The 24,297-nt window shown below is 38.7% G+C and overlaps 1 protein-coding gene across 12 annotated transcripts in view; it reads right to left on the reverse strand.

Annotated features, from left to right (window-relative positions):
* Positions 1-18,062: 18,062 nt before the first annotated feature.
* Positions 18,063-24,297, reverse strand: part of ntng2b (netrin g2b) — a 74,812-nt gene continuing 68,577 nt past the window's right edge. For all 12 annotated transcript variants that reach the window (XM_082539641.1, XM_082539647.1, XM_082539646.1 and 9 more), the window contains 2 exons: positions 20,797-20,931; positions 18,063-19,693 (listed from right to left, as the gene is read on the reverse strand). In XM_082539641.1, coding sequence (XP_082395767.1) covers positions 19,470-19,693; positions 20,797-20,931 — 359 coding nt within the window. In that variant the 3' untranslated portion in view covers positions 18,063-19,469. The remainder of the gene's footprint in view (positions 19,694-20,796; positions 20,932-24,297) is intronic.

Consider the following 24,297-nt stretch of genomic DNA (forward strand, 5'->3'; position numbering starts at 1 on the left):
CCGCTGTGTGTGTGTTCTGCTCCTGGGTCCAGCTTGTGTGTTGAACTTCGGTTCTTGACAAATATGGCATATGGACCAAACACCTTTCCTTCTTCTTTACATGTCGCTAATCCTATGTTGACTTTTGAAATATATACATTTATATTTAAAGTAAAACTAAGCTTTTTTTGTGCTCATTGGATGTGTGTACTCCTTGTGAATTCTTAAACTCTAAGCACCTTTCCTATTAGGTTATCAGGCAGACATCAGGCTCAGGATTACAGCCAGGATCTGTCTGCATTCCTCCCGCATCTTCATAATCCTCACAGTCTGAAAGAATAGCTTGTGAGCCTTCTTGTGGTTATGTGTGTTGTCACCTGTTCATACTTCTGTTGTGTCTTAACAGGGATGTTGACGCTTCCCATTATAGCTTCTTATTATCATCCTGTACCGTAGATGGGCTGCTACAGCACTCTGATACAAAAGTTGTCTTCGAGGGAGTTTGAGTGAAAACCAATCAAAGACAAGAATTGGCGTAATCCAATTCAGGAAAAATTTGAACTGCTATATTTGTGTAATTTGTATGTGGAGCAGCAGGTGAATCACTATCCAGTAATACACAAGAAAGAAAAATTAATGGAAATTGTAATATAATAACCATAAATGAATGCATCAGATTTGTTTTTCTCTTCTCTCTCATGGCAGATTTGTCCTTTATAACTCAAATATAACAAGACTTTTTGCCTATATCCATCTCCTATGTTTTCCACTGTTTACAGGAATCACTCAGATAGGCTTTGTAATGTTAAACGACTCAACAGCCCAATCAAACTGATGAAGGCTTCAAGATAGTGAGCACTGGACTTTACTAGATGTAAAATTATTATGATGATTTCAGTCTCACATCTAAAATATGACAAATCTTTGGTTCAAGTTAAAGTTTTGTGCAATCTAATGTTCTCATTTTTGGTTTTTGCCATGATCTTTGCAGGTTAACCTGAACAGAATGCTGCCTGTGTGATTACTCAACTTTAAGGGCAATTCCGACCAATACCCTAAAAATACCCCAAAATCTCAGTTTACAAGTCTCCGGCACTCATTTTATCAGACCACAGTCTTTTGCATCATGCACTTAGAATCTTTCAGTGCCTTTTTGTAAACTCCTGTCTTCTGCCATCTGGCCACTCTCCCACACAGTCCAGATTTGTGAAGTGTAGCACTGACTGTTGCCTCTCCAAAAAAATGTCTCGTTGCAGCCAAGCAGTGCTGTAGCCCGGTTGGGCAGGTCCTGGGATCCCTGTCACCTGCACGACTGGGGCTGGCCGTTGCATGTCCGGATATCCAGTTGTGGAAAAGAAGCTGAACTCTATTGACGTCCATATTTCTTACGTTCTCATCATCCATAGTATTTTTCATGCATTGGCGTATGAATTTACCAAAACAGTGACATGAATTTTCTGCGCGTGTGATTTGGTGGCTCGGTTTTGTTGTTTTTCACTGCAGTACTTCTGAATACTGCACTGAGTTAAACAGTAAGTTATTCCTGAGAAGCTCCTTGTCATGCTTTGTGTTTAACTGATGGTACGTGTCACAAAGTGTGCAGTGATGGACAGCAGAGATCCATCTGAGAGCTGCGGGGAGCTTAGTTCACATGCTTTTCTGATTTCTTGAGCTTTCTGACAGCATCATGAATATTTGCCCGTATCGACACCCTTCACCACTGCAACGTTTCTGAATGTTTCCTGAATCTCGTTAAATTTTCAAACACCACAGGGTGTGCAGCTTTTAGGCAAGCTCTAGTTATTTGTTTATTTATTTTTAACAGCAGCAGGCCAGCAATTAATAATTTTCCACCGTGAAAATCAGAGCAGCAGTTTATCCTCGAGGATTTGCCTTTGTACATCAAATCGTCATTTGAATCAACAGATTTATTGATTCCCTAGTTTGAGGTCAAGCGCAAGGCTCAATACAAGGTAGTTATTGGAAGGAGGGATTAAAGGAGAATCGCAGCAAAGCCTAAAAAAACAGAAATAGAGTGCTAGTAAGATAAATGTTGCTCTGTTATGCTTCAGTCTGACTCTTGTAAATATATATATATATAATGTGTGTGTATATAGATCTATATATTATTATTACTGCTTTGACCTACATCTCAGTCTCCTGACCTTGAACTTGATGTCAAATATGACATGATATTTTAAATCTTTATACAGTACTTACACCACAATTTCAAAGGTGTAAGGCTTTTTTATCAATTTTTGACCAATAAGTGATTACGTTGACCTTGGCTGCAGACTGTTAACATGAGCACACTCTACACCCCTACAAAGTTTTATCAAAACATTTTCAAGCTATTGTGTTTACAAAATTTAACCTCGTAACAATAACACTGTTACATGTGTTGGCAGGAACTTTTGTATGTGTAGTATGATGTATAATTTTTTTTTAGAAATTTTTATGGTAATATTTACAGACTTTGATATTTTTATGGGCATATTTTTAAGCATTTTAAGGTGTTTACATTCAAAGCAGCAACAGTAAAGATATGATAATAATGAGGATGGTGATGATAATGATTATTTTTAAATGAGCCATTATCTAGGATTAGTTACTCCTTTTTTGACAAGTCAAAAAGTTTCTATTAGTAATGGTTTAACAGTATAGAACTGCATGGAGCACTGCTGCTCTATAAATGCATTAAGGAAATGCTTCCAGTTTGCAACACTTCAATCCATCTGATAACGGTGTGCAAGCAGTTGTAAATGTTCATTTTAAACAGCAGGTACAACATCGGGTTTTTGCGGCATATCTTGCAGTTTTACAGAGGACTTTATTTATTTATTTGTTATCTTACCTTTGTCAGAGCTGGGTAATAAGAAAAAGGAAACAAATGACTTAATAGGCACTGGTCTAACACTAGAATGCTCCTAAAATAAATGTCACTTTACTAAATTTGGGCCACTGAATTTTGGTAAAAAAACAAAACAAAAACAAAAAACATTTTAAGTGTGCAGAGCAATATGTGTGAAAACAGCATTTCTCATGGCCACCAGGGTGTTTAAAGAAAGAAAAACAAATGACGCTATTTCCTGTTGGCTCTTATCTGCAGCTCTCCTGCTGTGAAAGCACAAGTCATGTGCTCCAGTACGTCGCCATCGTCAATGGCAGTGGTACAGCATATGATGGCATGGCAGACCTGGTCACAGATGGTACACTTAGGCGCCCCAGAGGCTGCCTGCTGGCAGGACACACACATTACACAAGAAAACACTGTTATGTTCTGCTTCCGCTTCAGACACGCTGACCAAACACCTTCGTTAGGTCCTCGCCTGTACAAATATCACTGATATGCTCTTTGGGTATCTGGCAGATTCTTCATAAAGCTCAGTCTTTCTTTCTTTCTTTTTTTCTTGTGTTGAGAGCGGTGGATATGCAGTGGATTTACAGCAGTTGTGAATGAAGTCTTGCTTTCCCTAATTGTTTTGAACGTGCTAAAATCAGATCTGCAAAACATATGCCGCAGCATGCTGCAAAAAGAAAACAAAATTCTAGCAGTATGCAGTACATTTTAAAAGCTTGACACACAGATGAGTGTATTAGTATTTTCTCATATCCTCAAGATTGAAAATCTTACATTTTTGAATTATGTTGATTTTTCTGAAGAGCTATTTTAAACACAAGCAGAGTTTTATGTAAAATCCAAAGATGTTGATAACCGGTCGCGCGACAGATAATTGCACTCCCTGGTGTTAGTTCTGAGTTCGGGTTCCTAGGTCTGCAGGGAGACGCTGAACAGGCTGCCTTTCTTGCTCTTTTTAAATTGACCTTATTGACTTCATCTCTCTCTTTCTTGTGATAAAGTGCTTTTGGCAGATCTCATTAAAGCTAGACTTTACATCTAAAAGAGGTATATAGCAGATCTCCTCAAGGCTTTGCATCTCTTTAGCAACACTGAAAAGTTGTTGAACTACTCAGAATTTTTAAAGTCCCTCCGTTTCTTTTCCTAACCTCTTCAGTCTTGATATTTAGAGAGTTCAGTGGTGACGCGAGCTCTAAGACGCCAAAAATAAAAATGCAGATGAAAGGCTAAATAAAAGTAAGGCTTGTAAGTTAACTCATTAGCAGAGTGAAAATGACTGTGATTGCTTGGTTTCCTCATTTTTGGGGTTGTTCTATGGATTATAATGGGTCCCAATTAGCACACCTCCTCTCTTTGATTTGGACTGAAAACTCTCATATATTATTGGAAGGATTTGTGTCTTCAGAGTGAAATCTCTTGAGAAGTATCGGATTACCATGAAATTTACATATAAGTCTCCTGTAAAGTCAAATAACAGCAGCTTCGCCAATGCCAAATTCAAATCCAAGTCACATGTTTATTCCTGCACAGCAGTGTGGACTTTGAAAACCTGCAACTATTGTTTTCTTATTTTAGAAACGTATTTCTTTTTTCCCCATCAGTATACAGTAAATGCACATCTGAAGCTTTCATTTGATCATTTAGACGTGTGACAGTAGCTGACACAGTGCTCTGCCATCCATGAAGAAGCTCCAAGAATGGGATGACTGTGAGAGGAGCGTTTGAGAGAGGCACGCAAGAGCAGAGACCGCAAAAGGGATGGAAATATATTTCCTAACAGAGTGTTCAACAAAAGCAGGGCAACTTGGGACGTCCTTTCAAAAACTGTTAAAAATGGAAAGAAAACAAATACATTGAAAAAAGGAGTCTTTTCTTGAAGAGATACAGGAGGGCAATGTGCACTCAAGATTTAATATAGTATTTAACACCCACAGGTTAAAGAAAAATAAAGAAATAAGCAAACAAAAAAATACTGCATTAAAACAGTGGAAGCATATATGTTACCCTGGTCAAATATTTTCACAGCATCACTTTTACTGACTTTTTGCATGCCTTCTCCAGTTTACGCTGACAGTTTCACTGAGAAGAGACCGAGCTGTTTTGTATTTAAGGCAACATTCTCAGTCTTCAGGTGACCTAAACGACAGGTAGCGATGATGTTTACTCTGCAGATATGCTTTTCTTAAATCCTGGTGATACTTTGCTCATGTACCAAGCTTATTTAGCTGCCACGTTGTCTCTCTTGTGTCTGTTTCTTTTACAGTATAGTTCTTGCTGTGCTTTGTTTTGACCTCCATATTGCTGAGTGGCGCAGTCCTCTCGGATCTCATTTTTAATCGGCTCAGTTGGACAGGCTGAAATCAGAGAAGCTGGTTTGTGAATTCCCTCTCGGTGCTTGCACTGAATAAATGTGTAAACCTAACTGCCTTGATGTGTGATGGTTCAGCGGAAGAGGACCCAAACACGGGACACCAGAGAGAGATAAAAATAGAAAATCCAATTCTTTACTGCCAGCCTTAGGCGTGAGATTTTTAAAATAAGAGCGTTAAATATGTATCTCTATTCTTCACAGAATATTTCTTATTTTCTGCAATAAAATCTCAATTTGTCTTTTTTGTTTCGTGACAGAGTGAAGTCAGTTCATTTTTTCTGGCACATTTTTGTAAGCCTCTGTAAGCCATCACAGAGGATTTTAAATAAGACAGTCAAGATGTGATCGAAGCGCAGACTTTCAGCTTTAATTGAAAATGGTATCGCAAAATTATCTCATTAACTGTTTAGGAATTACAGCCATTTTTATACACAGCTCACACATTTTCAAAGTTTCAAAAGTAAGGCGACAAACTGACATCCTTTTAAATATAAGGGTTACTTTTAATACTCGAACGAAGATCTTTTGCAGTCAAAGACGAAGAACTGTCTGATCGGGTTTGCAGCATTTGACTGAATTTGAGCAGAGACTACAGATGTGTACACTTCACAATTCCTTCTGATACTTCTATTAGCTGTGACATCATCAGTAGACACCAGCGAAATGGCGGTGATACATGCCACCATGTTTAACAGACGATGAGGTATGCTTTTGCAATACTTTTATCTTCCCATCACTCTAGTGCAAGTTAATATTGCATTTTTTTCAGAAATGTCGCCTTCCTCTTCTTCAGTGTAACCAGTTGAGTGCACCTTGATGCAAACCTTTAATATAGAAATTAAAACATCTCTTGGTTATGGACTTTGGCATTGCACATCTATCTACTTAACAGTATCCTTGAGTTGTGATGTTGTTTTTCTTAACCAAGGAAACAATTTTGCAGTCGTCTACTGTAGCTGTTTTCTGTGGTTTTCCCCACCTTTTGATGTTGCTGAGCTGGCCAGTGAATTAGCTTTGAGGATGTGAAAGATTGTAGATTAGGCCACACCTAGCATGTCTAAAGTTTATTTGGCTTTTTAAGCCCAATAATGGGCTGATTCACTTGTGTTAACAGTTCGACACTTTCCCTTTGGTATCTTGTACAGCGCTTTCTGCTTAATTTGTCATGGTATAATAAAAGCACAGGCCTTACCATCTATGACCCTTATCGTCTAAACTCTTGATAAGTCACCAGTCACATCTTGTACATCTGATTTAAAGGCTCTGCGTCTATCTGCAAAGGTATAATTACAAAAAATTGTGCCGCTGTCTAGCTGTAAACATTAAAGTACATGGACTCTGGAACTTGAATGTGGATGATGGGGAATGACAGTCAGGTCCCTGGTGTCCCTTAATGGCTAAAGTTCCCTCATATGAATAAAAGTGTCTAGTCTGCAGATGGCGGCACCCTGCACCTGTGATTTTGGCATATCATTGCCAAAACGCATACCAGATGTATCAGTGATAAAAATGCAAAAATATTCATGCTCAACATTTCATGCAAACGTTGAAATCCCGCTGTAGAGCTTCAAACATTCTCCTTAGAACCATTTTATCAAGTGCAGAACTTCTGTCTTACATTGCAGAGACAATGCAGATGACAAACAGTGGAGACATTTTCTCCATGTGTAGAATTGGATCAATGAACTCACCACACGCTACAACAGACTGCGAGCGTGCAATATTCTCAGCACATTTCTATTCCATTTGTTTTGCAATTTTCAAGTAGGGTCATGCTTTAAAATAGCTGTATTAGCTCATGAATGTCCTCTTTTTAGTTTCAAAGAGACATGAGGTACTTCCCAAAGTCTGACCTGCACAGTGTCCTCCTCAGTCATGCTAGTTACCACTACAGGATTGCTGCAAAAGCACCAAACTACAGTGAACCATCAGTAATACGGATGTTTAAGTTTACATCACCAAATGGTATGCATTATTATAACCTAAGCAAAGTGTAACAGCAGAATTCAGCTGTGGGGGAAGGGTGATTTTATTGGGTGGACCTGGACCTCTGAGCCCCGTCCATAATGTTGACACTGGTGTGGAACCAGTTTCAGATCAGATATATTGCTGTGTCACTTTGTGTGACTTTACATCATCCCGATCGGTTTCCTTGTCACACAAAAGTCTTTGTTTTGTTTTTACATTTTTGATTTGGATAGTTTTACAAAGTTTTGCAGAATTTCTTTTTCTCATTTTTTCATTACAAACTGAGAGGCAAACAGTGTTAAATTTGCATATCCGTGAAAAAAAGTAGTTAGCACATTTAGTAATGAAAAACACGATGGAGTTAGCTTGTTACTGCTGTTTTTCTGACCTCCTCGTTTTGGCTAGCTGCAGTGTTTGTGTAGGAAATAAGCCACTGCTGTGAGATGACAGCAACAAATAGGGCATACTAGATTAAAGGACTATCTCCACGAAATAAACAAGCGTGGACTTCCACGAAAAAGTGAGTCCAATTCACACCTCGTTTGCCTTGTTTTTCCTGTTTCTCTCACGCTTTCATTATTCGTGGTTAAATGTCGTGCCATCGCTGTTTGCACAGTATTTAACTACCTGCAGTGAAGTTCCTGCGGAGGTTTTTCACAGGCCTGGGAAATCAGGCATTCATAGTTTTCCCAGTGTGATGTTCATTCAGTCACCTGTTGTCTTTGTGATGATTTATAAAATGTGCAAAAAGGCTTAAAAAAAAGTCCTAATTTATCCATTTATGTTTTGTAAGTTGTGTTTCAGTATGAGTCAGGAGCTTATATAAGAAGTCAGGAAATATTAGTATTTAAAGCTGAACCTTCATCAGTGTACGGTCTGAGTTCTCGTTCAAACTCACTCTCATTTTTATTTTCAGCAGCACAAATGAAAATTCTGAGAAGAAATAAGAAACCTGATGATGATGATGTTAATGTAGTATTGCAAGATATTAGACTTAATATTGTGAGTGCTTTGATTCACTTAATCTGTGACCCACCCTGCTCTCGTGGCCTCTGCTGCTGTGGTGTGACAAAGGCTCCTTTTGCAATGAAACAAAGCGTCTTGTCTGCAGGACATGCTTTCTCATCCGTCCTCTGCCTTCCTAATTGTCTCCTATTTTTCTATATTGTGTGTTGCTCGAGAAAGCGATGAAGTCAGCATACGCCAAAAAGCTGATTGCCAGCAGTGGTGCATTGGAATCAGTCTTATTCATGATGATTTACTCATCTATCTAGCCTGCGCTCACAGTGCCCTTGACTGTCCAGGCCAGAGTACAGTTTGTCTCAGCATCTTAACTCCTCTCTCACCCTCGCTATCTCTGTCTTTCATGCACAGCAGGGCTTTTGAAATGCACTCCAGCAGAGCTCACATTTCAAGATTTTATGCATTTGCAGTGACACACTGTCCTCTCACGTATTAGCAAAATTTGATTGGTGGATTTGATTGATTTTTATTTCAGACGCTGCTGTCACCGAGGAAGCATTGGGGATCTGTGCCTGGGCATGACATGCAGCAATCATGTCAACCAGTCAAACAAACTGGACTTCGCACTCAATCAGTCACTCTTGGGTACCGTACAGGTGGCCTAGTGTGAGTACAAACTAAAATGCTGCTTCAGCAACAGAAAACAACCCCCTTCCTTTTTCACCTCAAGCCTTGTGTGTACTTTGGTGCCTTCATTTCCCTTTATCTCTCTCTCCCTCTCATGTGACTCTTTTTTGTTTGTTTGTTTTTTAATGTGGGAAGGTTGCAGATATTCTAGTAAAATTCTTAAAATGTCAGAATATAATTTTTCAAGCAATATAATTGTGTCAGTGGAGGTGGGAAGTAATGAAGTACAACACTTTGCTGCTGAACTTTTTACTTTTACTCCCCACATTTTCTACTTTTTCACACAAATACCTGTACTTCCTACTCCTTACATCTTCAGGCTTGTTACTTTTGGTTTTGGTTATTATTTCTGGTCAGTGCAAGCCTTCAAATATCAAACCAATTTAAGTCTAAACAGAGACACATGAAAGGCAGTCCTGTTTGTGTATTAATCGCCAGGGCATGTAGCTTAAAAACAGATGAAACCTCATGCCATAGTCAGGGGCTTTGTTACTGGCTAAAGGTCCAGCAGCTGTATTTCACAGGGAGAGAACAGAACGAGAGCTAACTTCACTCAGAGATGGAGAAAGATAAGAAAGACAGGGCAGGAGAGGAAGAAGAGAGGTTAGATTTAAAGATAAGAACGGCTCAGTAGGATTTGATAAACTGGAAATGTAAAGGTTAGATGTTCATGTTTTTAAATCAGAGATTGGGTCTGTACATGTGACATTATGTTTTTTATATTGTGAAACATGCTGCAAAACAAACTAAGGTACACTAACTGTGTTATTTAAAGCTTGTATGAAATGCAATGCATGGTGCACAGTGGCTGTGGTTCTTATGGTTGGAGTTAGGTTACATGAAGTGTAGCAGAGATTAATATAGCACACATCAGCTGATCATAGCCTTTATATCAACAAAGTCTCTCTGGAGCTCTTAATAGCAATTATTGTGAGTTGTTTCCCCGTGTTGAGTCACTACAACCGATTTCAGGGTTCCCCCAAATGCTGAATCCCACTTTAACCTCGTTCCCACTCATCTTGCTGTTTAGAGGTAAAGTCACTCCCTACAATGTCGGCAACAGAAAAGAGAGATAATGTTTTCCCGTCTTTTCTTTGCTTGTGTTCTACTTCAGTGATTCAAGCTGATTACAATTAGAATTAAAAATTAGGAATACAAACTTTATTTTAGTCTCTCTACTAATATTATTTTATTATTGCATTAATATAGCACAAGTTCGTTTTTGACTTTCTTTGAGTATATTTCAAAGTACCATCTGTGTGTCGGTATAAATGTGCTGTTTATATGCATTTTACTTAAGATGCATATACAGATTAACCCTGTTCCTTAAAAGGCACTCCAAACTGTGACCAGCAGTAGTAGGGATTATAATGCAAAGAAATTAGACTAGAAAGTTTTTTTCCCCTAAATTTGTTTTCAATTTTTCTGTAGTTACTAACAACAAGTATGTAAAGTGTTAGTTTATGAAGTTCACAGACATCAAGTTGTACATTTCCACATTAATGTACATTTGCAGAAGCAGCATAAAGGCCAGACATCTGAGCCCTTAAGTTTTACAACTGGTATTCTGGAGCGTTGGTGTCAGAACCACTGCTACCCTGAGCCTGACAGCTCAGTGAATTGACAAAGATTTTATTTTCTGGCCTGAAGCACCGACAGTTTGAGGGTTACATGCTGCACAGCAGCAGCCATTTCTCAGACATATGCCAACACATTTGAAATATGGGACACTGATACTTCAGAAGTGCGAGTGCTACTAAAGGACAGTGTGAGAAATAAGAATAGGGAAGACAGCCAGTCTAAGGGCCATTGTAAGCTCTTCCCACTTGCTTATTCGTCAAACAGTCAACAGACAATAAAACCATCACCTTGAATGTTTCAGCAGGTTGTGACAACAAGGTTAAACATTTCATTTTAGGTGGCAAAAGCATTGCCACTTAAGGATCTAGGACAACTAGAGTGTGTAGCTTCATATTTAACACACTGTAATGTGTCATTCAGTGGGCATCACTGGGCGTTTACCTTTATAGAGATAATAAAGATGGTAATGTTGCATCTTTTGCAGATGTTACACCTGTGCAGGGATCCGTGAGGTTGTTAGGATACGATGATGTGTGAACAGACAAGTTTTATTGTTTTCTGTGAACAATCTCTGGCCCAGTACTTAAAAAATATATATAGGGGGACTAATAATTATGTCCTCATCTGTACATCCATAAATACAGTCATTCATTTTCTGTATGAGAATACACCACTGAGACATGTCAGCCTTCCTGCTCCTACACTTTTAAAATATCCATTATGGGTATTAGTGCTTGACATCAGGGGGTGCACAGCAGCAGAGACTGCAGCCCCAGGTGGAGACGAGTGGCTGTGTAACCCAGCAGCCAACTGATGTTCTACATTTATGACACTAATAATTATTTCAATAAACTAGTATTTACTAGAGAAATTCTCTATACTGTGGTGAAATCCCCAAAAAGTATTAAGGTATGAAAAAGGGCCCTGCTAAAGTCAGAAACCCTATACAGCATAAACTTTGCATGCTTAAAATCAATACTGATTCTGTATCATTTATGCCATATACAAGTAATAAGCTCCGTTATAAGAACATTATTAGTATTTTATCCCTGCTGTCATTAGGGATGCTTCTTTGTGACCCAGCACTAATTTGATTTCCTCTTTAGGTAGATTTCATTATTGCTGACATGAACTGGCTGCTCCTGTGTTCATGAAGTTGTACATTGTTAGTAGATTCTTTTGGACCGGCCACTCCTCTCAGCGCTTTTTGTCTTTTTTCTTTTTTTTACGGTAAATTTGCTCTGCTCAGCAAATAAGTCGCTCTCGCAAACTCACATAGCCGGTGTGTCGTAGTCTTACATAGGAGTAGTGCCTAGACACCTCACTGAACTATTTCATGTGCAGAATTTTAGCATGCTCTTTCTCTGTAATGCATCTGTGAACCTGTTAATTTGACCGGTTAATTTTTTTCATTTATTTTTAAATATTTGTGTTGGATTTTGTACCCAACAGATTTTTTACCTTCTTAAATATATATATAAATATTTTGCCCTCAAAACTGTAGTGTAGCAGTATATGGGCTGTTTCAGTTTTGACCTGTCATTAGCATCACTCACCTCCACCGTACATCTTGATCCAACTCGTTTCTTCTTAACTACAATCCAACATGTGGACTTCAGAGTGTTGAAGATACGTTTATTTCAGCATTTATTTCGGTTGGTCACTCTTCATCATCTCTGGTAAGAATTGCTAAGGATTAGAAATAATGTTGAATAAAATGAGTACCAGTATGCTAATTCTGAATGTTAATGTAGAACTTATAGTATACCCACATGACCATAGGTGGTTTAGTTTGTTTGCCATTTGTTAATTAAGGTATCTCGATGAAATATGTTCGATACATTTATATGGAAGCCCGTTTCCGCCACTAAAAAAAAAAGGATCCATAACTCAAAATTCCGAGTTACTTTCTCGAAATTTCGAGAAAGTAACTCGAAATTTCGACATATTAACTCGAAATTTCGATTTATTAACTCAAAATTTTGAGAAAAGTAACTCGAAATTTCAAGTTAGCGCTGCCAATCAGTAATCTACGTGAATGACGTCATTTCCTCGTTACCTGGAAGCTGAAGCCGTCAGCTACAAATGCTACAGCTAAGCTACCGGTATTACATCCAGCCGTGAATGCACAGATTGCTGAGTGTTTTCAGCCTGGCTTCACAAATGATGAAATTCCTGTGTTATTAGCTGAATCACATGGTGTTACTATCAGCAAACGTATTCGCGAAAGCGCCAATTTGTTGGGATCCGTTTTTGAGTGCGCGTTCCTCTGCGCCATATGCTTCCGGGTAACAAGAAAGCGACCTCATTCACATATATTTTTGATTGGCAGAGCTAACTCAAAATTTCGAGAAAATAACTCGAAATTTCGAGTTAGGATACTAGCTTTTTTGTTTTTATTTAGTGGCGGAAACGGGCTTCCATACATTTAGAACATATATTCGTAAGAATTGTTACTTCTTGCTAACCCTATCTGCTTTTGTAGGTTGCTTAACAGTTAAAAGAACTTCTGTTGCTGTAGCGGTTTAGCTATTAAGTGACTATTTCTAAAGCAAAATTCTTACGACTAAAGAAAATACAAAACTCTTTTGTGGTATTCTTGCCTTGGTGCTTTCAGTTTTTATCCTTTCTTCATGTACTTGCAATCAGTGAATTGGAGTCCTTCAATTTTATGGAGGTTACTAACTTCTAGTACATATCGGACGAAATTCAATAAAACATCTGCAAGATTTGAACACGTTTTCACAAATATTGCAATAGCAAAATACCAGATTGAACCTGGTCTCACAGACTTTTTATGTGACTTACTAGACTTGTCTGAACAGTAAACAGTTTTAGTCCGTTTTTGGTCTTAATCTTTTTATTTTGTTAATTTTATTCATTGTATATTTTATTGCTTATTTTATTGTTTATTCTTTTAAATATTAAAACATTTTACTCATGTTTTAATATTTAATATATATTCATTATTTTCATCTTTTCTTTTTTCATTGTATGTATTTATTTTATTCTTATTTTTATATATATTTCTTTGCTTAATGTATGGTTTCTAACTGTCATCTCTGTTTTGTTTTTTTTTATTACTGGAAAGCACTTTGGTCAACGATGTTGTTTTTAAAGTGCCCTCTAAATAAAGTTGGATTGGATTGGATTGAATGCACGCAGTTACATTAAAGCATAGACACAAAAACATTTGAGTGTGCATGCCTGTGGTGTATTTTTGTGAGTTGCTTAGCTCACAAAAAGACATGTATTTAAAGAATATTCCAAAAAAGCAGTACCATGATAACAAATGAAGGATGCCCACTCTAACGCTGTCTCTGTTGTTTGTGGTAGTCTCTCCTCTGAGTTTATCACAGGCTAATCCATGAAAACAGTGTCAGTCTCATTAATTGCTTACAATAAACAGATAATAAGCAAATCCATTTTATGAGCTACTTTGCTTAAATTCACAGTTTAAGAAGTAAGTTTAATAATCCGAGTCACTTCCTAGTGTTTACTAAACCATCTATGGACACCATATACTTTCTTTTACAGTGTTGCCTCTTTAATTAACAACAGGACTATCAAAATGATTGCCATGCTAATAAATCCTTATGTACTGTATCAATCACTTAATGTACCCTGACTGAATGGATTATTTTCATGGATTGATGTGGCCAGTAGTGATACGTCTTCTGTGGTATTGGGTTTTTGTGTAGCTAGTATCTCAACTTATGTTACCTACGTTAAGTTGAGATACTACGGACTTACGTTACGGATGTTATTACTGGTCTATCCCTTTTTTCCTATCAAGTGATGTAAACAGATATCACAGTATGAACAGAAATACACAGAGTTGTCAAGTCATGTCAAGTCTGCGCAAGTTAAACAAACTCCAAAAACCCCCAAAACATGAGGTGTTCTGTCAGGCTTTTTCCACGGGGATTGTATCGAGCAATGCTTTGCTAACCATTTTTGCAAAAGATGATGAAACATGAGTAAAACTTCAGAGAAACAACTGGCCCTAGAAGAGAAATCAGGTCATGTACAAGAGATGGTAGGCTGTGTAAAGAATGACTGGCAGAGATCCCTGGGCACCAGCCAGGGGGAAGGTAATCGACAATTGTCTCCGCAAAACAAAAGACGTTTAGAAAAGGAAATATTAGGGCAATAAAGACGTAGAAGCCTCAAGGACCCAATGGAAATCTAAGAAGCTGAAAATTTAAACAGGAGTCAGTGTTACAGCTGGGACGACAGTGTCGAGATGACGTGGGCAAATAGAGACGGTTTTCAGCAAACTGAGTCAGATTCAGGAGTTACATTCAAGGCGATAAAGACAAACTTCAGCTGTCGTTCTTTGTCTCTGATCTTAAAAATATGAAATCTGATTTTACACAGACCCATTCTCTATTAAAACATATAAAGCATTAGCATAAATTAAAAGATTTGTTTCGTTTTCACTAAATATTCAACTATTAAGAGGTGAAGTGAAAAGATGAGCCGTCTGCTGATCAAAGAGTTTGCTCTCATTCATTTTTTTATAGATCTCTGGGTTCAGCTCAGACTAGCAAAACACAGTGTTGCTCTGTTTTAATTTAATTGGGTAGGTTAATTTGAATATTCATTAATGTCTATAATAAACCCTGGTGTTAAAAGTGCTCAGTTTTGCCTTGAATAGTGGCATCTTTTGTCAGTTCCAAACTTATTTGTCTGTTTCTAATCACAAAAAAGGGAAGTGCACTATTTGTTTTGATGAACTACAGCCCTGTTTCCAGAAAAAAGTTGGGTTATGGTAAAAATTGTCTGTAAAGGTAACACAGCAAAAGTGAGGAACCATATTTTTCTTTGAAACATAAGAAAATTTGAGATCTAATACCAGTAAGCTAGCTTATCTGGTTTTAAATTCAGAGGTGTGTGAAGGCCCACAGATTACAGCCATTTGTTTTAGCATTCATCTTTGTACTCAAACACTAGTTATTTCAGTTTTTGTCTTTTGTTGCTTGTTTTTTATTTTCTTGCTTATTATGTTTAATCCAGTATATGTGTCGATCACTTATTATAATCATGAGTGAGTCTTTAGGTAAAATGACAACTTGTTGCTTTTTCAAGTTTGTAAAAAAATGAAACAAACCTTCAGACTTGCGTCTCAGACAGTGTTGTGTCCCACAAATGATCTCATGTTGCCTCTTTACATCTGTCTTCTAAATTAAAGCTATCTTGCGACTGCAGTTATCAGTTGTATGTGGAAGCTCGGTTGACTCGGAGCTATTGGTTTTCATACTTTGTCATTTTCATGGGTATGTTTATATCCCATTAACAGAGGCTTTTTTAGCTCTTTGCACATACACATTGTGGATAAACCTGAGCTGTCTGGCTCGAGGCTGAAGGGTGACTAGCTTGCTTGCTACTCCTGACTCTGCTTTAGTTCTGATCTGTAATTCCTGACGTGTGAAAGCAGAGTAAACGTTAGCAAGTGAACAATCAAATTACTCTAATGTGATTTCTTATCTTTAAAGATATGTTCTGCTATAATTACCTATTATTAGAAAGAGAGACTTTTAAACATGATAGCAACAAAACTCAGACTGTAAAGAAGTAACATCATTACCTAGCCTATCAACTCTAACAGGTGCAGAAATCAGCTTGGTGGACCAGATGGACCAAGTTGAACTAGTATTTTTATTTCCCTATATACAGTATACTGACTGTTAAGTCTGTTACACATTGCTCAAGACTTCTAATTCAGCTGTGATGGGTTTTTTTTATATTATATGAATACATTTTAATTTTAATTAAGGTGTAGGATTGTTTTTCTGAGCTTACAGAACACCCCTGCTACTAACTTATGACAGTGCTTTAGATTACGATTTATTACCTTAGATTAAAGTGTACACAAAGCAATGTATTAAAAATTAGCTCAAACGTAACCATCTATAGCCATAATAATAACCCAAATAACACTGATGGGGAATCATTTTCTGGAGAATGAGAACCTTTACATTTGATATTTAAAGTTTGCTAGTAATACACAGTCATGTGTTTTCGTAGTGTAGTGTTGCTACTTTTACTAAGGGAACAGTTCTTGAAAAGTCCTCCACCATTGCTCATTGTCATCTAATGGTAAATATTTGATGGCAAGCATGGAGGTAATAACCTTTTTCAGCCAGGCCAGGAAGGAGTGCAGAAAATACTCAAAACTGTCAGGACATATAAAAGACTAGAAGTCATTTATCACATAATCATAAATCTGGACGTTTTGTCTCATCATTAGTGCGTTAAATGTGTGTAGTCAGGGGATGTCTTCTCTCATTAGCGCTCTACAAAAGTCACTGCATCGAACTTATATATATATAGTAAATGTGTGTTTTTAAAAAAAAATTCCTGTAAACCAATTAAACCATTAAAACCATCTGGTAAAACTGTGTATTTCCCTTTCACCCATAACAGCGCTGGCCGGGTGGGATATGAGTACAGGAGCTCTGGGGAAGTCTGGCACCAGGACATTGGCAGTGGATCCTTCGGGTCCTGTGGGATACAAGTGAAGCCTCGATGGATTAATCTTTTACCAGCACATCCCACGGATACTTGATTGGAATGGGAAGTTGGCAATGCGTTGATGAGAGTGCTTCTACTGTGGGAGCCCACAGCAACAACCTTTTGGTGGATGGTCAGAAACAGAAATGCCATAAGCCAGTGTGTCCCAACATAACATTGTGTTGCAACCAGATGATCAGTAGTATTCAATGTCGTGGCCTATGTATTATTTTACAATGGCTTGCTATTTCCTTGCGCTTCAAACGTGCCTAATAAGCCAACCTAACTACCTTCTCTCTGTAACCTTTCTGTGTATTTTCAGTATGAAGCTGATATATATATTCTTAATAAATCAAATCTGCTTATTTCCAAAATGTAAAAGTATTTCTTTAATTTAAAATACCGTGCGCTGTCTTTACAGTCCTGAACTTCACGAAGTAACTTAGTAAGGTCATGCACTTCTTTATCGTTTCAAATCACCGACCTTATTATCAACCAGACTTAATCACGTTTTCCTTGTTCACAAGGTGGATATTTGTACTGCGTCTAGTACACTCAGTCAATAATGCATTTTTTTCTCAGCATGACTATTACCTGGTCTTTGATCCACAATGAAACGTGGGCTTACATCATCTCTCAGTGTTCTACATTCATAAACTATTCCTTCCCAAGTCTCAGTTCTTGACACCGTTCAGGCTCTGAGGGGATGAGCCCTACACACAGAATAGCTAATACAGCTACCAGCAGCTCAGACAGAGGGGAGTAATACCAGAATCCCCGTCTTGTCATTTCTCACAGGCTTAGTCCCGCTTTCATCTTTGATGTACACTGTATCCTAATGTAATGCAGCATTCATGTATCTTGATCCACTTTGTACTTCGACTGACTCAGCAATGGGATAAGTGTAATTAAACTGTAGTTTTGCATAAAATAGAAGCTTTAAAGACATTTTCGCATGAAGGTCTCGTAGCCTTGAATGTAGAGAAGAGTGGAAGATCTGGCGTCAGGGTCAGTCCCTTGGTCACTCAGGGCTGACGTGAATCACCGTGTTTATACTGTGGAAAAGATTTTTAATTAGCCCCTTATTTTCACTGCATCTGCAAGTGGCATTTCCAGATATAAAAACTCTTTTGCAACTTTTATCAGAATAAAATAATTTATATTCTCTTGACAGGAAACAGTTCTTTGTGATTGTCAGACAGACTGTCGGTGGATAAATCGGAATAATCCGTTCGTAGTAATAAGCATTCAACACTATGTCCAAAGAGAATAAAATAGATAAAATGAATGACTTGCAATGATGCCTCTTTTCTTTCTTTCTTTTTTTTTTTTTTTGGTAACACCCCCTCTCCGCCTGCTAACCCCCCCCCCCCCCGAAAAAGAAGATGATTAATAGCAAGTAACTGTGGACACCGACTGAATGAAAAAAAGTACAATCAAGAAGGCAAATTAACAGTCATATTTACTGCAAGGTTTAGACTCAGTGTAATAAAATGCTCTTTTTGGAATAGATGTAAATGTATTTCTTTTTTTTTTTTATAATTTATTGTAACTCCAAACAAAAATAATTTCTACAAAAAATATTCAAATAATGTCATATAATATCGATACGTGGTTCATATCTTTTCTCTCTCTTTTAGACTTCTGATTAGTTAAATTCTTCTTCCTGAATACTGTGTGAAGATTAAATCTCGCTAAGTGTGGCAACAATCACTCATTCCTATAACAACCATAATAGTGACTAATGTATTATAATTCATAACCCCCTGGATATTATATAATATGTATAATCTCAGCAACTGCTAGTGGGCACATTAGATACAATGACTGAAGATATATATATATTTTTTTTTAGAAAAAAAAATGCAGCAGGAATAGAATAAATGTAAAATCAAGTCTCAGATTAAGAGAAAAAAATGAAACCTGGTTAATATACTACGTAGGCCTCAGCAATAGGATCAAACAAGCGCCTCTCCGCTCGACCCTTGTCAACATGCCTTGTCCTCACTCTGAGCCCGACCGCACGCCCTCGACGTCAGTTGCAAGTGAGATCCGCAAGTCAACCGAGAAAGAGAAGAAATTTAAAAAAAGAAAAGAAAAGTCTTGTGATAACAACAGCCATTCCCTTTGATGTGAAACAGTGGTGATTAAGTTTTTGTCTATGCTTTTTGGTTTGATGCACATTGCTCCAGCTTAGGAATAAAGGGAACAGTGGTTGGTATGATTTTTCTTCCCCCCCCTGCATCTTTTTTCTGTGAGGTTGCTCATATTTATTCTCTGTTTGTCCTTCGCACACCTGAGTGTACACCCAGTGCCATTACAGTCCTGTGAAGTGCGCATGTGTGTTTGAAACGGGAACGGGAGTCGAGTAGTGATCGGTGAGCGTGTGCGCTTTTAAGAGTGCTGCAGTGTTGGGTCCATTACAGGGACGACCCCTTCCCATTTTGGGTCACCCGTCGCCTCACAAATACGCTCATATACACATGTTTTAGGTGTGAGGCAGGGGGGTGGGCGGAGTTGGGGGGTGAGGAGGATTTTCGTGGCTCAATGGGGCGTTAATGTGGCCAGCAGGTAGGTTAGCAGAGTGCCGAGCAGCAGGGTGGCCGTGGAAGGGTGCGGCAAAGAAGCGCCGCTGCAGTCCTTGCCCGCCTCACAGCGCGAATGTTGGCACAGTACCCCCTTGAACTCTGGAGGACAGATGCACTTCAGGTTCTGGTAGCACGTTCCTCCGTTCTGGCACAGGAGCATTTCCTCGTCACAAACGTTAGCTGCAGAAAAGAAAAGAAAGGTGAGAATAGAAAGTGCAGCATAGGGAGGAAGTGGCGTAGAGGATGGAGGGTGAAGGATTTGCAGAGGTAAGGTGAACGGGAGAGACGAGTTGTGAATAAAGAGCATGCGGGGAAGTGACAGAATGACAGGCGGTAAAAGGATAGTGGGGGAGTAAAGAGCACAAAGACGAAGGAAAGATGTATGGCAAAGAGGGAGACAGGTGGGGGATGATAGAAGGGGCAATGTTAGACAAAACATGATAAGAAACAGAAATGGGGAGGAGGAGAGGAATCCAGGGCAGAAAGAACAAAGTAGAAAAGAAAGAGCAGGAAGGAAAGAGCCGAGATAAATTCTCCAGTCTTTGCCTCGGGGACTACAACAGGTAACACCTGTCTTTTTTTTCTTTAGTTATTGCAGCCCTTTTCTTTGACTGTTTTTCTTGAGCATGCACTTTTTCAGGGTGAGGTCAGAATCACTGTATCAAATCCAGCAGAAAATACACAACGTGTTTTATTTGTTCAGGAGTCTTTTGGAAGAATGAGCATCGTCGGGAACCATAGGTACTTGGGTAACTGTACCACATAACATACTTGACCTAAAAATGTTCTGAGGGGAAACGGGATCCAGCTTCCGTGACAAGAAGTAATTACATGTGCTAACATTTTTTTACTACACCAAAGATAATTGGTTCTGTTGCCTGGGAGTATCTGGAGTAAGATGTCACGGCTAAAACAAACTGCACGGCCTTTTAGTGCAGCATGTTCCATATTGTAATAAAAAACTCACAGACAGATGCATTTGTTTTTGTGTGTGTGTGTGTGGGTAGTTGGGTCTACTTGAGACTGAGACCAATGGCTCGATGGTAGATGGCATAAGGAAGGCGTTTCCCCATAATAGGGTTAAGGTGCGACAGGGTCATCAATTAAATAAGAGGCTGATGTCACTAATGAGCTACGTGATCTATTCCTCTGTGAGAACGGACAACATCCAGAGCTGCACGAGCTAAATGGATGGTGCACTTGCAAAGGCCCTGGAAAGACTGCAACGTTTCCTCAACTCGAAATTTTTTTAAACCACCAAAAGTCAGTATCCCCATACTCACGGTAACAGCCTTGCTTCCAGTAGTATCCTGGCAGACAGTCGTCACATTTGGCCCCCGTGGCCCCGTCTTTACACTGACAGAAACCTGTGCCGTTACACCGGTCATGAACAGAGCCCATCTGGTTGCAGTTACACTCTGGAAGAAGAGAAGGGTGGAGAAGAAGAACAGAACGAGTCAGTTATAAATGCTTGTCTCATTTCATTTTTTTTTCTGCTTTTTGGGTGGGGGCGGGGTTAATCTAGACTTGAAATGAGTTTGGCTCAAAATCTACACATTTGTATTCAGACCACTGAGTTGTGTTTGATGTTCAACATCTTCAGAGCTCTGGTTCTGTGCATGTGAGGTGAAGTTTCTCTAAAGGCGTCCAAGCGTTGAAGACATTCAGGGCTGAATTTGAGGCAATTTTTCAGCCAGAAATATATTAGTGTTTAGCCTGCAGTGTATCACCTTGTTGAACATTCAGTGTAGTTTTTTCTTTACTTTCTTTTTTCATGCAAAACTCCATGATTATGTGATCAATGTAGTCCTGTCTGGGCTACCAAACTGTTATGATTTCAAAGGCATCTCACAGGTAACATTTATTCTAAAACAGCAGAGCACAAATTGAATTTGGAGACAAATTTTCTGATTTGTCTCCAAATTCAATGCATATGCTAACATGCACAGTATATAATTATGAGTATAGAAGGAAAAAACAGAGTTTGTACGATTCTAATGAGACTAAATGTCAACATTTGGTACAGCCGCCTTTACTCTCTAAATAGCCTGAGCTCTCTCTACTTTCTTAGTAGTAGTCTTCAGGAATAGTTCTCCAGGCTTCTTGAAGGACATTCAAAGCTCTCCTTTGGATGTTCGCTGTACTTTTTTTGTGTTCATAATTCCAGCAATTTTGACAAGACCCTCAACATCACTGGCTGAAAAGCAGCCTGAAACCAGGACAGGTCCTCCACTGTGTTTCGCAGGTTGCTGTAGACACTCACTGTTACACCTCTCTTCTCTCCTCTCAATGGTTCTTGTGTAATTACACATGCCTCAGCTTTTTCTCCCTGTTTCTCTTCCTTAAGAATGGCTTCTTAACAGCTTCCACTGAGACCATTTCTGATGAGGCTTCATTGAACAGTAGATGGATGAACTGAGGGGCCAGATGTAGCTCTCAGGTCCTGCGTCAGGTCTTTACTGGATCCCCACCCCCCCACTTGTTAGAGACAAGATTTTCAGATATTGTTCATCTGTTATAGATCGTTTTTTTAGGCCTGGCACTTCTACTTCTAGCCTCCACTTGTCCAGTTTCCTCAATTCTTTTTAAAGACACACTGCATACCATGCTGAAAAATGCCAAGTGTTCATCTATTTGCATATTTTTAAAAAAATTATTTTTGGCATTATTTGTAGATTTAACTAAAGTAATGGGAGCAAATGATGGGGTTTTGTGACAGGCTGCTAGTAACAAAGTGCCTAAACATACAATTTAAAATGGTTTCTTTTGGTTCTTTGCTAACTTTTGTGTGTAGACACTACACTGGTTCTTCCCTTGAATTAGGTAACTTTTTAAATGCTCGAATGGGTGAGAAAACCTGGAGAACTAGTGCTGAAGACACCTTTAAGAAATACAAGAATGTCTGGCTCCTTGAAAGCAAAATATCAAGAACTGAAGGATGGCACAAGACCCTTGCAGGTAAGCATTTTTCAACAACTTTAGAAGCCTTCTTAAAGTGTGAGTTTTTAACGCGGGGAGCATGGTAGTGTGGTGGTTAGCACCACTGCCTCATAGCTAAAAGGTCCTGGGTTCAAATCTACAGGCTGTGATCCAGCTTCCTCCCATAGTTCAAAGACATGCACATTAAGTTAACTGGTAATTGTAAATTGGCTATAGCTGTTGTGTCTCTCCCTCTGTGGGATAGACTGGCAATCTGTCCAGGGTATAGCCCACCTCTTGCCCTATGACAGCTGGGCTCCAGTCCAGTTATGACCCTGAATTAGATGAACCGAAGAAGATGGATGTATCCCAATGCCATTATCAGGTAGTTTTTAAATTGGGTTACAAACTGCCTGTGCTGGAGAAACAGCTGCAAAGTCACAAAAATACTCCATATACACAGTGTGCTGTGAAGTCTCCCCTGCCTGCTGTAGTTTGGTTAAAACACTCTCAGTTCATTTGTCTATTTAGTGCATTTCACTTGAGCTGATGTGAGAGCTGTCAGTCAGTGCACAGGCGCCCTATATTAATATGTATAGACTAAACATAATACTATTTTTTCTTAATAAATTGCTTTATTTCCACTAGTCATTAGGATTCCAAATCCATATATCCTTGAATAATATTGAGATCAGTGACAGCTGGCAGCAGATAAAAGGCTCACAAACTGCAGAGCTGCGTATTTAGGATACATTTGTCAGTGAGTTGATGATGAACTGATGATTCTATCATAATTTGATGTAAGTCAATAGCTTGTCTTTTGAGAAAACCCGAGATCGCCTTTAGTAATTTATTATAAAATTTAGCATTAAAAATTAATAGAAGTGGGAAAAAGTCTGAGATTAAGACAACCACAGCGCTGTGGTTGGCATTCCTGTGTTTGTGGGTCATGTGCATCAGTATTGGTTGACGTATGGGAGCTTTTATCTGTGAATGTGTGTGGGGAGACTGAGTGCAAACACATTTGTATTTTACAGTGTTTGGCTTCTTGCTCTAGAGATGCTAGTTTGAACTGATTTCTGTTGCCACACTTGGTGTGCCAGTGTGCTGGCAGATAAGCTAATGGGACCTTATTTGTGCTGACTCCAAGGCCTGGCCCTGTGTGTGCCCTGACCGCAGTGAGTTTACCCTCCAACCCCCTGCAGTTCACCTAGAGATGGATCCAAATCAACACCAGATTTTCCGCTCCACAGCTATGCAAACAGAGTGACCTCTTATCAGGACGTGCCCTTAATGTGACTGACTTTAAAACAAACACACATTATCCTGCATATCACTGCAAATAACAATACAAAACTATTCTTTTTTTACAGTACAGTTATAAAATAATCCCACAGTTTCTGTTCTTCATTGTTTTGGCTTTGCATGGTAGAACAGAAGACATGATATGAGTTTAAAGAGTTGGCTTCTAGCTCAAAGGATGCCTGAGGGTGTTCGCATTAGTACTGGCTGAACAGTGTCTGACTTCTTTTATTCAAACTGTAGTCCGCCAAGCTTTAAGATAGTAGCGAAAAAGCCCTTAGAAACTCACAAAGCTTTGATTTCCAAGCAATAAAAACTTCTTGAGTGGCCACATCAGTCACCTGTGTATACTGTTCCACTTACTTAAGACCGCGCTGAAAGGCAAGAAAGCCCTGAAACAAGCAGAGATTTCATCACAAGTAGTCGTATCATCCTTTGCTTTGTTTGTTCCTATCAATTAGAGTGGCTTTAAGATTTTGTTAGAACTGTATGTTCCCTGCAGTTTGAGAATAAGTGTCTAAAACAAGGCTATTTCTTCACTTTTTCTCTGATATGGATGTAAA

The sequence above is a fragment of the Aulonocara stuartgranti genome (assembly GCF_965226115.1).
Source record: "Aulonocara stuartgranti genome assembly, chromosome: 7".
NCBI lineage: Eukaryota > Metazoa > Chordata > Actinopteri > Cichliformes > Cichlidae > Aulonocara > Aulonocara stuartgranti.